This window comes from Haliaeetus albicilla, chromosome 8 (genome assembly GCF_947461875.1).
Source record: "Haliaeetus albicilla chromosome 8, bHalAlb1.1, whole genome shotgun sequence".
Lineage (NCBI taxonomy): Eukaryota > Metazoa > Chordata > Aves > Accipitriformes > Accipitridae > Haliaeetus > Haliaeetus albicilla.
In genome coordinates, this window is record NC_091490.1 from 35,534,389 (window position 1) to 35,549,919 (window position 15,531).

The 15,531-nt window shown below is 52.7% G+C and overlaps 1 protein-coding gene across 1 annotated transcript; it reads right to left on the minus strand.

The window, feature by feature from the left end:
• Positions 1-8,650: 8,650 nt before the first annotated feature.
• Positions 8,651-14,812, minus strand: GLUL (glutamate-ammonia ligase). The gene is made up of 7 exons (XM_069789742.1): positions 14,806-14,812; positions 13,400-13,590; positions 12,019-12,180; positions 11,598-11,744; positions 10,995-11,122; positions 10,612-10,811; positions 8,651-9,631 (listed from the first exon to the last, which is right to left on the minus strand). Exons 2-7 carry the CDS (start codon positions 13,563-13,565, stop codon positions 9,313-9,315), a joined length of 1,122 nt encoding a protein of 373 aa, XP_069645843.1. The 5' UTR covers positions 13,566-13,590; positions 14,806-14,812; the 3' UTR covers positions 8,651-9,312.
• Positions 14,813-15,531: the final 719 nt, after the last annotated feature.

The following is a 15,531-nucleotide window of genomic DNA, read 5'->3' on the forward strand; positions in this document are numbered from 1 at the left end:
GGACAGGAGGGTTGAGCTGAGCATCGAGAGGAGACACTATTTTAATTAATCCAGCACACAGAGCAGCTTTGCTGCCCAATACCTTCTGTGCAAAGGACAGGGGACTGGCCGAGAGCACGGGGCAGTGCTGGTATGGGGGGCCAGCATGTCCCAGGAGTCGAGCAGCACAGGGGCAGGTGCCTGCGGGCAGCAATGCCAGAGGAACGACTCCTGCCCGTGCCAGGGAGACGGGCCAGCAGTGCCCACAGGCACATCTGCTCCTGTTTTTCCTGCCACCGATGTTCAAAACAAGCTGTTCCCAAGCCCAGAAGAAGGGCTGGCACCTGCCCCGTAGTACCTGGCAGGGGGAGGCACAGCGTATCCTGCGGGGCAAGCACACAGTGCTGCGGACGCTTCCCAGAAGGGCTGCGTGTTTTGGCAGCGCTGGTGCTCTGGTCTTGCAGCATGCACAGGCAGAGTGTAGCAATACACACATACACAGCTCCAGATGCCCCGGACACAGAAGAGCGTCATAATTTTTTTTTTTCACGCTTCAGAAGAGGACTATCCAACAGCACATGCTCAGAGACCTCCCCACACAACTGAAATCCTGTCCAGCGGCAGCCGCTGCCTGACTGCACAGCTGAGCTCCTCACCCTCCTGCTCCAACAGACACCACTAACAGCATGCATGACTACTCCACCTCTACAAAGAGCACTTCTCCTCCCCCCAAAATCCCCCAGAGCCTCAGTCTGGGAGCCCAGTTCAAAGTTGGTATAAAGCAGCTCAGCACTGAGGTCAGCCAGAATGACACCAATTTCCACCAGCCATAGATCTGGCCCAACTTTGCTAAGAACACTTGATCTCCCACAGTGCTGCCAGCTGGTTGAAATACAGCTGCTGCTTCAATAGTGCATGCCAAAAAAAGGCCTGACATTATTCACAACAAAAAGACATGTATTGCAGTGTTTGCTTTAAATTTCATGTGAGCAGTTTCCACGGGCTTGGGTAGGAGGGGGAGATGGGCAGGGTGAGCCACTGGGTGTCAGAGAGCCCTTTGGGCTAGGCTGCCACTAGCTCCCACCCAAGATGTCCCATAACACCAGGGTCACACACTGTTTGCACAAGTGCCTTGGGACTGATCCGGCTCAGCTACAGCCTGTTAGAAACCCATTCACCCTGGTCTTGCAGGTGCTCTACAGAACCCACATGGCATCATTGCCTTCCCTCCGCCCCAACCTTTGCATAGGGATTTTTTTTTGTTTGTTTTACTGAGACCAGATGTTCCAGCAGAAGCTCCCATCTTACAGGCTTCATGGCCTTCTCCAGCACAAGCTCCCCAGCAAGCCCAGGCCACCTCTTTGCAAGACACAACATGGAGAAGGGCTGTCTTTCGTTTCAAGAGGAACCATGTAGACTTGTGCCTACTCATGCGCAGGCTCAAATTGCACAGCCAACTCCTTCCCGGGTGCTTTGGAGCCACCGTGGGTGCATCACAGGAGTCACTCAAAGCTCTTCTGCTCCCGCCATGCCAAAGCCCGGCTCCCTGTACACAGGGTTGTTGCAGTACCATCATTCAGGCTGTATTCAACCCCTACTGCTCTCTGTTGCCTGTATGAGCCAGGCAGACACCTTCTGTAGGGTCCTGGATACTGCCCTTTACCCCGCGATGTTTCTAAGCTGTGCTCTACCCTGCACCAAGAGGTGTGAGTAGGGTTTGCCATGCATGAGCTCTACAACTCGCACTTTAAGAGCAAGATAGCGTTGTTGCCAACTCTCTTTTCCCTCCCCATGAAAACACAGACCCAATGACCCAGATGAAACACCTCACTCCAACGAGGACATTGCCACGGCACAGACTGCTGGCATGCTAGGGTGCTCTCTGGTCCCAAACCACCATCCATGGAGTGTCCCTGGCTCCTGGTACACGAGGCACACCCCCAGCTCTGTACACAGCCCCAAAATGGTGCAGAGGACAGCCCTGCCAGAGACCATCTCCTTCCCCAGCCAGCTTCATGACCAGCTTTATTCATAGTAGAGTACAGATCAAAAACTTCCATGCCAAAGCAATCTCTTCTCTTAATGAAATGCTTCCTCATAGGTCTACAGCCCACAGTGACAGTGTCGCCCACTGATCACTGGCACGGTTATTTGCCAAAGGGAAGGCATCCATGTTACAGTGAAAGCATTTTAAAGAGCTGATGGAGATCTTGCCAGGAGAGCCAGCCACAAGGAGAGGTGGAAAAAATGGAACCAGTTAATCACCCTGCATGTGTTATCTGGGCAGAAAATAGTCTGAAAATATCTTGTATTTCAGAGCAAGCACATAGTTTTCAGTGATTCAGCCAGCTGAAGCTCTGGCCTCCAAGTTTCAGAGACAGGCTAAGCCCATCTCTAAGCCCAGCTGTTCCCGGGTAGCTTCCTAAATGGAAACAGCATCCGGACAACATAGCCCTGGGCACAGCTATTCCCACCTCAAACTTGGTGGCTTGCTCAGGATCCCCTAAACATGGAGAGGCATTGAGCAGATTGCTTTTCGTGGTTGAAGCAAATGTTGATCCTCACATTTTACCAAATACCTGCTGGCCAGCATACTTTCCAGAATCCTACAGGTTCAGCTCAGTAGGGGAGGAGGATCCTATTCACTTGCTTTCCCAGTATTTTAGGCATTTTGGCCAAGCTCTGGCTCAGGACAGAAGCAGCTGGGCAATTCAGCCAGCTGCTCAGCACCTCCATGAGCCATACAGACAGGCTTGAGCAACCCAGCTTTGTGATGAGAAAAAGCAGCCCAAACCCGGATCTGATCAATAATTCTTATTTTAACAGCATGTTTCGCACTGGGGAAAGCTGCCAGCAAAAACTGTGGAGTCTAGTGCCTCATCCACCCACAGGACATGAAAACACACAGCAAGGCACTGCTGCTGTCAGCTTCTTCTAAAACCTGAGTGGAAGAAGAGGACCATTCCTTCTGAACCGGTACGGCCCATGCCCAACCAAATGGAGTCCTGAAGATCATAAATCCTGAGCTCAGGGGCTTAAGGCAGCAGGCTCAGGCTGCTGGGGAGCCAAAAACCACCCTGCCAAGCACCCATTGCTGTCCTGCACCCTACACCCAGCCAGGCTGGTGCCACAGGACCCCTGGGTCCAGGGTCTCCAGGGCTCCCCCAGATCCCTGGTGGGACAAGGGCCACATCCAGCAGACATGGCACCCTGGGAGGGCAGTCAGTGGTGGGACAGATGGAGAAGCTGTTGGCACTGACGTGGTCTTCCCCAGGCTCTGCAGCCTGCCTGCTTTCCACGCCAGCCTGGCAACCCACCTTTGCCACTGTTTTTTTGGGCTGGAACTGTAGAAGTCTCCACTTCTGTTTTTCTCCCCCCAACACCCCCCCCCCCCAGCCTTTCTGAGCAAGTGCAATCTAAGCCACAGAGCACAGAGAGTTCAACCAACAAGGGGAGGAGAGGAAGGTCCCGAGCTGTGGTGTGCATGCCTGGGCCAACCCTCCCAGCAGCCAAGGAAAGGGCTTGCGAAGAGGAGTCATGGGCACAACCTGTTGACAAAGGAAAGCAGGGCTCCCACCGAAACGAGCTGGCTCCACCTGGGGCAAGGGATTAGAAACCTCAACAGAGCCCTCTGATTCCTCCCAGCAAACCAACTGTGGCTGGAGGCAGGGATTAAACCCGGTGGCAGAGGAATGCGGCTCCTTCCCGCTACGGAGTCCAAATTGGCACTGCATCCCCACTCAAGACGTGGCTTACATAATACAGCTTATGAAAGCAAAATAGCCCGGCCGTGCCAGCCTGTGGGCAGGCCAGGATGGGGGGGGGGGGGAAGGGGAAAAAAAAGAAATTTTTTGGCTGAGATAAAGCCTAGCAGCCCCCCCTGCACACACAGCAGTCTTGCACCATCTCACCAGGGAAGGGAGGAAAGGAGCAGTGAGGGAGAAAGCTTAGGAGAGGCAAAGGGGCCTGTCCTCCTACAAGACTGAAGAGCTGCAGCCCTGGTGCTTGTTCTGGAGTCACAGAATACAGATTTTCCCCCTAATTTCCCCCTCTGACCCTGGGTTTCTCCCCACCCAGGCAGGTTCCCATTGAGGTCAACCCATGCACGTTCTGCATGCAAGGCCACTGCAGGTTTCGGGGCCTAGCCTGTAAGAAGCACCCAGCCCCAGATCTCATTCCTTCCAAACACAGGCCAGACACCTCCAGGAGCAGCTGGGAGAGGCTCTGATCCACATCATCTCCCACTGGGGATGGAGACCGTGGAGATGCTTCCGTGCGGTCATCAGGGTTGGGTCTGCCCAGAGCCCTTCTCTGCATGTTCTCATCAAAGGTCATTGCACAGGAGAGGGGGACAGTCCCAAAACATCCAGCACTGGCTCAGAGCAGAGTCACAAGGAACAAACTGAGATCACCATTTCCTCATGATCCAGGCAATTAACAAGTGACACCTTTAGGCATCCAGATGGGTCATTACTCAGTGACTGACATCTCCCATAATCTACATGGCCTCAGGAAAAGCTGTTTGTCTCTCCATACTGCAGATCCTACAGATGGACTGGCCCCTTTATCAGCAAGCAAAGAGAGTCAGGACTCAATTTAAAAGCTGCAAGAGCCAGCATGGTGAAACCAGGCACTGCACATAGGTGGTTAGTCCCAGCTGAAGAGCCAGGAGAACCACTTGTGGGTGGAGGACCCACTCACGAGCCACCCCGGGTCTGACCCTGCATCCAGCTAGCTGGAGAAGCCAGGCAGACCTAAGGAGACCTTCCTTTTCAAGAGCTCCCACTTGTTTCCTAAGCGGCTGTCCTCGATTTAATCAGTAACTGAAGAAGTAGGATGAAATCCTGGCTCAGCTGAAGCCAAATTACTGACACCGCTGATGGCAGGATTCCCTTCCCAGCTCCACCACCTTTCTCATCTGGGTCACACAAGAAACTACTAACCAGCCACATTTAACCTGTTCCCAGTGGGCTGGGCCCCAGCACCTTTCCAGAGCATGCCCTGGCCTCCTTCAAGAGGCCAAAAGACCTCCAGCCCCTCTTCTATGGCTCTGCACCAGCTCACAACGCAGCCGATGAACAGCAAGCATAGATCTTAGCCGGGACTTCTCTGAACACCACGTTGGAGGAGCTGCTGGACCTCCAGGAGGCATTTCAGGAGAGCAAAGCAAGGCTGCTCCGATAACGTGAGGTTCAAGCACAAACAGAGGCTCTTGCAGAGCTCTGCAAATCACCCCCTCAGCAGTCTGTGCCTGGCTCCCTTCCTAGGACCATCCCTCCCCATCCTCCACCAGCAGAAAGATGGAGGACAGTCACGTGAGCCAATATCAACATCCCAGAAAAAGGGAAAAAACACAGACTCGGAGGAATAAAAACAATTTTGCCTAGCAACACAAAGTGCTTCTCTCCCCGCCCCCCCCCAGGTAACAGCATCCAAAAGACAGCTCAGCAAAACCTCACCCACCTAAGCCTGGCTGATTTCTCCTCCAGAAGCTGTGTTCAGGAAGGCAGATGTGGTCACAGCCAGAGGCTGCACAAGGATATGAAGGCTCATATACCAAAAAGGGTAGTCTAGGAAGATCAAATAAGACTGAAAAACACACACAAAAAATAAGCGGTATGTGGATACTGGAGCAGCACCAGGGCACTGCGAAAGTGTGAAAGGGCAGAAGAAACCCCAGCAGACACATCTGATTCATCAGGCTTTTCAGGAAGAGAAAAGCCCTCATGTCCTCATGGTAATTGGGCTGGCACAGCCCAGTGTTAAAAGATGCTGCAAGTGTGATCTTGGTTAGCTCATCTGCTGGAGGCTATATTTGAAGGGAGCTGTGGCTAATCTTATTTTGATTGCCTTAAAATTCAGTTATGGGGAAAAGCCTGGTGTGTGAGCAGATATATTAATCATTTTGGAGCAGCCTTGTCTCCTAAGCTGGTGTTTGATTAAAAGGGAGTACAATCAACAGGCACTTCAAAAAGCTGGTGCTATTTTTGACTGCTTCATTTGGAGCAGTTCCCGATGCTCCAATGTGCCTAGCTGACCCTTTGGGACTGATACTTGCATTTTCTTGTATTCAATGAACATTTCTGTATCATTGTTCACATTTTAAGAATGTGTGACCAAGCAAAGGGAGTTGCTTCCTCCTGAGAGGCTAATATTAAGAGTCAAAATGTTTCATATAAACACACAAGCAGTAAATTCAGCTTCTGAAGGTTTCAGGCTCAATTTGCAAGAGCTCCACAGCCTTAAGAGGAGGCCTCTCTGCCCTATATACCTGGGAAATGGTGTTCAGGTATCTGCAAAGCAGACTCAGCAAGGAGGCTTTAGGCAAAAAATCAGAAAACAATGTCTAGAGGAAAGAAGATTTTTTTTTTTTCCTTCTAATTCATTATAATCTTTTTTTACATATATTTTTAATAATCATCTTAAAAGCCATTTTGCAGCACAATGTTGTTTTGACCTTGTTCTCAGCTGGGTAACTGTGAAGTGAGCGGATAAATGCTTTCTCAGCTGAGAACAAGAGGAACCATTAAGCATCAAGCTCCTGTCCTAAATTTATGTTCAAGGCAGCTAGAGAAGCAAAGGACTGATGCCTGCTCCTGTTACCACCCTGACGGCCAGCCTGGAGATGGCATCTTCTGCGGGGACATGCAAATGGTATTCCACGTCTCTGTGTCGATGAGGAGCAGGGAGATGCTGTTTAGCTCCAGGACAAAACCTGGCTGCCCATCAGCTACTGCCTTGGCTGCTGGTGCTGCTTGGTGGCCAAAACTAAGCCATGGCCCCTTCTACCAATTTCTTCATTCCCCAGGAGAAAAGGGGCTCTGGAGGAACAGGGCTCCAGCTTCAAGGATGCACAGCGTTCCAAGGTACAGGAATCTCAAAAAGAGCATTACCATGTCGTGTCCTTCCTTCTGTGCAAATGCCCTTACAGAAGTTTCCTTAATTTAGGTGTAATCCATTTTTTCCTCTGTAACATTTTCTTGGAAGGCAGAATGAACAGTAGCTGTCCCCCGCCCCCACACCCATATCAGCAGAAAACCCCAATGTTTCTGGGCTCATGAGTTACTCCAGAGCAGCGTGGCTTTCTTCTGGCTGCAGTACCCCTGCTCCAGCCCAGACAGCGGTCAAAGTCCTCGTGGTCACATCACGATTGGAGGAAAGGACACGGTGTCCCCTTTGCTTCTGCTCCAGTGACACTCCACCCCGCACAGGCACAGAGAGGGTAATTTTGGGACTGTGGAGATGAAGGTGCTGCCTTGAATGTTCCCCAGAAGGGAGATGCAAAAGACTGCTTGGTCCACAAAAAAGTGATGGCAGGAACAGCCTCATCAGCCCAACAGTATGCTTGTGTGCGATTAATCCAGATTTAAAGATGGGAATGGTTAAAGCATCCACCCCTGAACAAAGTACCTCTCGGGGAGCTGGGAAATAGCATCACAAGCTAAATAAAGGACTGTGAGAGCAACATGACACATTTCTACTATCTTGCTTACTTTTCTAAATGCCTGTTTTTATACCAAAGGCGGATGAGCAGCATTTTCTCCATAGGGAGACTGGGAAAGGGTCCTCTTCCACAAAGCCCCTTTTTTCATGAAGTTTCCTGGAATTTTATTTTCTGTGGGATTTCTACATCATGTAGAACTTGTGTGGAGGAGACTGGGGAGACGCACAAACACCTGTACTTACCCCATAACCCTCCCCTATAGACACTCACAAGCCCAGTCCCTTTCCCACTCCAGTCACAGCTGGACCATCACTCCCTGGAGAATCAATAGCCACCTAGAAAACCCCATTTTTTTGGAGAGCACACATGGATTGCAAGACACCTGCCCCCCCCCCCCCCCAAAAACACCCCACAAATGAAGAGCCAAAGCCTACCCACTTCAAATGGTGAAGGCAATGTGCATACAAAAGAAGCTGCCAGGATGAATCACAGAAAGGAGGCAGAAGTTGGAATTAAGGTTTTGTTCTTTTTTTCTTTTTTTATTATAAAAAAAAAAATCTATTCGGAAGAAGTCCAAATGCAACAGAATATAACTGGCACCGTCTAAGATACCCAAGTGTAAAATCCTGGAACGTTTGAACCCCCCAGCATGAGCTGGGAGGTGCCAGGGCTGGCTGGGAGGGAAGGGGTGGCCTCCCCCTTCTCCTAGCCACCGTCACAGCTGGATGGCAGGCAGCCCAAGAGCCAGGACACAACAGTGACGTCAACGGTCTCTGTAAAACCATTCAGTTTTAGAAACTAAGAACATTATGAAAAAAAAAAAAATTCTAAAACTTTTTTTTATCAAAAGCCCTGCTTTAGTGACATGCTAGCCCTGCTGGAAAGGTAAAACACCCACAGCTCTGTCCAGAACAGTTAAGTTGACCGGTCAACTCCTAGTTCAGGACACCTTCCTCCTGTTGATCTACATGCTTATAAGCGCGTTGTGGCTGCTCGAGTTACAGCAATAAATGCTTCTGCAGGCTTCCCAGGTCTGGGAACTGCCTCCTGCAAACTCACTCCACGCTGAAACAAATCTCACCCAAGTCTCCTCCACCAAACCCTCCAAGCTCACCCTCAGCCCCACCTGGAGGCCCTCCAACAACATCCTCAGGAGCTCTGCCTGCTCTAGCTGGGTGAGTCATTGGAACGTCTTCTCTTTTTAAACAAAAAAAAAAACCAAACCACTTTCATATATAATTTTTTTGTTGTTTTTAGATTTAAATAGAAAAATACTACTTCACTCTGTGTTATGAGCCAGAGACCAGTTGACTTCCAGTGACAGAACCAGGAGTTCTCCTCAATGCTCCTATGCTGAGCTCAATGCCAGAAGATTCCCAGAAACCTCAGAGTGGCCAGAGGGTGAAGATCTCCCCATCACACCATACAGGCAGGAGCACACAGGGCTCCATCACAGCTCCTGTCTTCCCTTCTCCACAGAAGGGCACCAACCTTAGAGAACCATCAGTCTCCAGAGAGCTGGCTAACAACCCAAATTTGTCTCTTGGGGAAGTCAGGTATAGTTTTAAGCTTTCCACTCATCTACTGGCTTTCTGTGTGTGCAGTCTGTTCCTGGAAGCCACTGGATCCCATCAGATGTACACAAGAATTAGACAAAAAATAAAACAGTGGTTAAAAGTTCTCTAATACCCTCTCCTCCTCTCGTCTTCTGAAGAGTCAATGACAAAAAGACATCGATAAAACTAAATTTGCCCTCCTCCCCACCTCAAGACAACAAGAGTTACTGAGACACAAAACGTGTTATCTTGTACCCTCGGGATTACATCTAGAAGGAAAGTTTAGGGGTGGGGAAGTGGGGGGGGAAGGCGGTGTCTGTGGGCGCAGTCTGCTTAGTTCTTGTACTCAAAAGGCTCGTCTCCAGTTTCGTTGAGGAGACACGTACGGACGAGGGCCTCTGTCACAGCATAAGGATCACAGTTGGCGGAGGGCCGGCGGTCCTCGAAGTAACCCTTCTTCTCATGGCCCACGTTCCTGGGGATGCGGATGCTGGCGCCGCGGTTGGCCACGCCAGCGGAGAACTCATGGATGTTGGATGTCTCGTGGAAACCCGTCAGGCGCCTGGCATTGTCCAGCCCCCCTTTGGGGTCGTAGGCACGGATGTGGTATTGGTGACGCTTGCTCAGCTTCTCGATGGCCTCTTCAATGTGCCTGCGAAGGGAGCAAGGAAGGGGGGAAGACACAGTGAGTGTCTGATGGATGGTACAAGCTGAGCCACTCTTGACTGTTGCGTCAAAGCGACAACAGATTCGTCGCTGTCCCCAAGCCGCTTCACGACGAAGCCTTACACCCTACAACCCACTTTTCTGATTATCTCAACGCAGGGCTTCTCTCCACTCCTACTGCTGACCGAAGCTGGTTCTCGCAAAAGGATCCCCGTGGCCAAATCCCACAGGGTTCCTCGGGAGTGCTGTGTGCGAGACAACACCAGTTCAACCCATGGCCAAGTCCCACAGGCGCACTGCTCCTGGGGAAGCTGCTCTCAGAAGGGAGATGTCTCAACACAGAAGTTTCTGTTCCGGAAGCTCACACGGTCATGGGTTGGCTCATTATCTCAGGGCATCGCCAAGATTAAGGCAAGAAAACACAGCTGCCAGGAGGAATCCCTTCACAGAGCTCCACTGCAACTCAGTGCTGTAAGGTCCCTGCCTGCACTCAGCACATCAGTCCCATATGGGAACTCAGGTTTTACATTTCCAGGATCTTCATGTTTAAGAAAACGTGGCATTTGCTTCCACAGCCTGGCCCAGACAGAAGCAAACGGTCTTTCTCTTTCATTATAGTTATACAAAAAAAAGGCTAATGCTGAATTTATTTATTTGTTTCCAGCATTGGCAGATCAAGAGCTGGACAGCTTGTTAGGAATAGCTGCATCGTGGCCACGTGTGCTTCTGTCAGCACCGATGGAGCTGTACTGCTGGCTGACTTTCCCACCCAGCACCAAGATGGGAGCATATCGTTATACAAAATAAATAAATTTAAAAAATCCAGAAGAAAAGCTCAAACATAATGCCAAGCACCAGAGTGATGTCTCCCGTGTGGGCAAAAGGTCTGCAAAAAGCTCACTGCTACCAAGTCCAGCCTGCTGCCTAGCAAACGAATGCTACTGCCCCATCTCAAAACAAACTTACTTGAGACCTCCGTCTTCCCTCATGTTCTTGGTACTGAAGTTGGTGTGACAGCCAGCACCGTTCCAGTTCCCAGGGATGGGTTTGGGATCGAAGGACACAATGACACCGAAGTCTTCACACACCCGATGGAGGATGAAGCGTGCAATCCAGAGGTGATCCCCCATCTCAATCCCTTCGCATGGTCCCACCTGGAACTCCCACTACAAGGAGGAGTCGTCACTGGCTCAGTGGTGCAGAGACAGTCGCTGCGAGGCACCTCCCACCCCGTTATGCTCCGGTCATCGATAAAAAAAACTACATGACTCGGAGCAGGCAGCAAAAGCTCACACTGCCTGGGATTTTTCTGTACTATCTTATTCCACAAGGCACCTAAAACAATTTACCTGGGCTGGCATCACTTCTGCATTGGTTCCTCCAATTTTCACACCAGCATAAAGGCATGCTCGGTAGTGAGCCTCCACAATGTCTCTGCCATAGGCTTTGTCTGCTCCTACACCGCAGTAATACGGACCTGCAATGGCACAGGTGAACAGCACGGAGAACATGAGTTTCCAGGAGGAAAAAGGCTCAAACTCAGTGAAGACAGAGCACATACAGGGAAGAACTCTCCAAAGGCTTGGGATGTGCAGAAAAGCCCCCAAATCTGTTTTTAATGGAAACGCTAGCAGAGCAGAGCACTGGTAAAGAGTGAGTCCCTCTGAGAGTCTGGACTTGTGCTCTGTCTTCACTGAGTTTGAGATTGTTAGTCACCTGCAGACTAACAAACCAAGCAGCAAATTTGGATGTGGCCAATCACCATCTCAGCCTTTCTGTAACAATCTTCATCTCATGGGTTAATTTTTGCCAGTATCCTGCTTGCTATTGTCCACCTTCAGCTCTAGAAACAGCTCGAATCTTTCAGCTCGCCTGAAGCACTTAAGCTGTGTCACACGGATTACAGTTCAAATGCTCCTAAGATGGTCCAGCACAGACTCCCGAAAGATTACCTTGGGGTCCAGGGAAGCCATTGGAAGGCCAGCCAAAAGGATGTCCATCTGTCCCCAGAAGGGTGTACTCTTGCTCCATCCCAAACCAGGGGTGCTGGTTGGACACCATATCCATAATCCGTCTGCAGGTGTGTCGGAGATTTGTCTCTAGAACGGAAAAGCAACGCGAGGCTTATTAGTATCTCCACCTCCATTCCCCATTTCCACTTCATTTACAGTTTGAGTCCCAGCAGCGTGGGTGAAGAATCCCAGCACCAGCCCTTCCTCCACCACCACTTTGTTTGCCTTGTACTTTCAGGGCAGGGATTATTTTTGTGTCGTGCATGAAGCTAAGGGCACAAACAACATTTGGATAGGTATCCCCTTCCCGGAAAGGAAATCCCCTTCTCCTGCACCAGGAGAAGGAAGAAGGTCCATTCACCTGCAGACTGGCGGTTGTATTTGAAGACCTCACAGAGAACTAGTTTATTGGGATCCTTGCGAAAAGGGTCCCGAAACATGGCAGCAGGTCGCAGGTACATGTCGCTGTTGGAGCCTTCAGCCTGGAAGGTGCTGGAGCCATCGAAATTCCACTCGGGGAGATCTGGAGCAGAGAGAGGAATAAGCCACAGTGACCCAGGGTCCCCGGTCACCAGGAGGATGGGCTCCCTGCCACCCTCCGGTATTACACAGGTGAAGATGCTTATAAACAACAGGCCTACAATAGGTTTAATCCCAGCTCATCTGATTTTGTTCCAAATGGGGGAAGAAAAAAAATAAAATACTAAAACCCCCAAAACCAAAACGAGCAAAAAACAGGGGAGTGCAACTCCCCAGCCACCCTGGGAAACACAAGGAGCTGGGCTGCTGGCCAAACCCAAGCAAACCGAGCAGCAATGAAGATGTTTCCCATGTCACAACAACCACTGGGACAGGCAGAGCACCCAGTCTCAGCTGGGCAAGCTGAGAGAGAGCAAAGCACACAACATCTTCAAGCTGTAGGAATGAGGGGAGCCATGAAATACCCTTATCCATGTTGGATGGCCTGGAGAAAGTATGGCCAGCTTGGCCCCCTCGCCCACCCCTCCTGGCTGTGCACTGCCCTCCAGGTCAAAGCACAGCGGGAGCAGCAGTGAACTCCACCCGGGGAATGTTATCTTCTCCATATCCTGGGGGGAAAGTGGGAGGATGGGAAGCACAAAGATTTCAAAGGAGCTGTGCCAACCACTCCCTTAGAGGGAAGAGGGGAAAGGAGAGGGGGGGGGGGGGGGAAAAAAAGGAAAAAAAAAAAGGAGAGAGATAATTCTGCTCAGTCACACACAGTATTTTCATTTCATAACTGTCTCCAGCCAGCACCATGGCAACCTGGGGAAAATCCTAATGCTATTATTGTGTAAGCTGGGACTGTTTGTTCTGAGGGACACAAGCTCTTAATTACACCGGATAGCTCCATTCTTTCCCCTCCACTTTCTTCTGCCAAACTACTTCCGGCCAAAACGAGTACTCGAGAGTCAATGGGCTGCCGAGCCCCTGCCAACAGCCCCCAGCCCCTGCCAACAGCCCCCTCCACAGCGGGGGCAGTGCCAGGGATGGGGTCCCGACGCCAGGCATCTCACTGAAATGCCACATCTGGAGAGCTGGGAGCATTCCCCTGGGGTATCTGGGGAAGGAGGTAACTGGAAGGGGGTGAGGAGCAACATCTTCCCCAAACACCATCCTTCTGCCACACAAAGAGACAAATGGCATCCTTTCTCCAGAGCAGCCAAGCCTGGCTGCTTTCTCCACCTGGCGAGGGGCCGCAAATCCTGCACCCGCCCTCTCACCTTCGAGGCTCTTGGGCTCGTGGTCCAGCGTGCGGGTTTTGCAGCGGAGGTGCTCCCCCGTCCCATCGATCCAGATGTACATGGCTTGGACCTTCTCCCCCTGTGGCAGCTTCATGTACATGTGCTTGATAGCTTTGCTCAGGTGGGAGCTCGCTGAGGTGGCCATGGCTGCAGACCGGACGAGGGGGTTCCTGCAGGGAGGATACAAAAAACAACCCCAACCGTGAGTCCTGCCCTCTGCTCCCAGACTTTTCACCCCCCCAGCCAGGGAGGAGCATTGAGACAAGTCAGCCACAGGGCTGGCTGCCGTCTCCAGCGGTCCCATGCTGTTCTGCAAGCAGAAAACACAGCAGCTCAGGCAGACGCAGGCAGCTAGGAAAGCCCTGCTCCAGAAGCGATACCTTCAAAGCATCCCATCAATACCTAAACTCCTGCCCACGTCCTGCCAATAAACTAAGTCTTATCCACCAAGCAACAGCCTTCAAAAGTGCTCCTCGGCCCCGTGTGAACTTTTCACCTCCACACTCACCGCCGTTCTGGAGCAATGCTAATACCCAGGAAAGTTTAGCTGGGGCTTTCTTAACGCACTCAGTTCAGCGAGGAGGGCTCGTCAGCCCTAGCTGCCTTCTCAAATCCGCTGGTCTGAAGTTATACGAGCCTTGTCTAGGGCAGGAGGTAGCGCAAAAGCAAGGGGCACTGCAAGCGACCGCTGAGCAGCCCAGGCAGCGGCCTCTGGGCAGTGACAGGGAGGCTGAAGGGGCTCTGGTCCCAGACAGCAAGGGGCTCTGGTCCCAGACGGCAAGAGCTGGCAGCATCCCTGCGAGCCCAGCACCGCCTGGAGCCGGGCTCCCGGGGACAGCCAGCCCACAGGTCACCACCACGACAAGTGGGGACCAGGCGCGTTTGCAGGAGCTCGGAAACGCACTTTATTTAAAAATTGGAAGCGACTTAGAAAGTCACTTCAACACCCTAACCCTCTGCAGGAAGGCTCGGGCTGCCCACCCCGCCTCCCCAGCGCACCCTGCTATGGCGGGGTTCCTCTGGGCTGGCCGGGGGGGGCTCCCCACGGGCCCCACTCCAGGCGTCCCCCACGCGTGCATCTCCCGGCAGGGAGGGAAGCACCCTTACCCTAGCAAGCAGCTAAGGAGCCTCGCACCGAAAAAAAAACAACCAAACCTGCGAAGAGCATCTGTTTTCGCGAGAAAACCCGACCTGCCTCTCCGCTCCCCACCCCCCCAAAACAACAACAACAAAAAAAAGCGAAGCAGGAATTTTCCCCTGGAAGGTCTGGAGCCACCGGGGACCCCCGCTCCCGGCACAAGACGGAGCTGTGTGTCCCCCCACCCCGGGGAAGGCGCGGGCGGCAGCCGGCCGCGGGCACCCCCCGCCCCCCGCGGGGCCGTTACCTGGGCTCGGCGCGGGGCTCCCACGCTCGGCTCCCGGGGCCGCGCCCGCCGCTGCTTTATGGCGGCGCAGCGCCGGCCCCGCCGCACTGATTGGGCAGCGGCGGGCGGGCCGGGGGCAGGACGGGGCCGGAGGGGGGCCGGGGACAAGAGGCCGCCGCCCCACCTCCCTTAGCCTCCTCTTCCTCCTCCTCCGGCGGCGGCAGCAGCGATGGCACCGCGGCCGGGCTGCCTCCCCCCCCCCTTCGCCCCCGTCGCCGGGAACGGGCGGGAAACCCCCCGCTTCGCCCCACACGGAAGGAGGGGGAGCGGAAAGCAAAGCGAAAGGGAGGGAGGGGTGGTGGTGGTTCATTTTGCAACCCTCCCGGCCCGAAAAAAAAATAACTCCTCATCTCGCCTAGTTCTGGGAAAGCGGAGGCAGGAGCAGATCCAGGGCTTTCCGCGGCGGTTACGTTAGCGGCTGCCTTTGCATAACTCCCAGGGATGGAAATCGGCTGCCCTGGGTAAACAGGGCAGCGGGGACGAGAGGGAGGAACTGGAGCCCCCCCCAAGCCCTGGCTCTGGCGTGGTGCACACATTTGGGGGTGGGGGAACAGGCAGTACCTGCTCTATGCCCCGCTTTGCCCCTCGGAGCGGGTAACGGGCTCCAGCACCTGGGTTTGCGGCCAAAACCCTCGCTCCAGGGCACAGGATTGGGCACTGTCACACGAGAGAGGAGAGCTCCCCCAG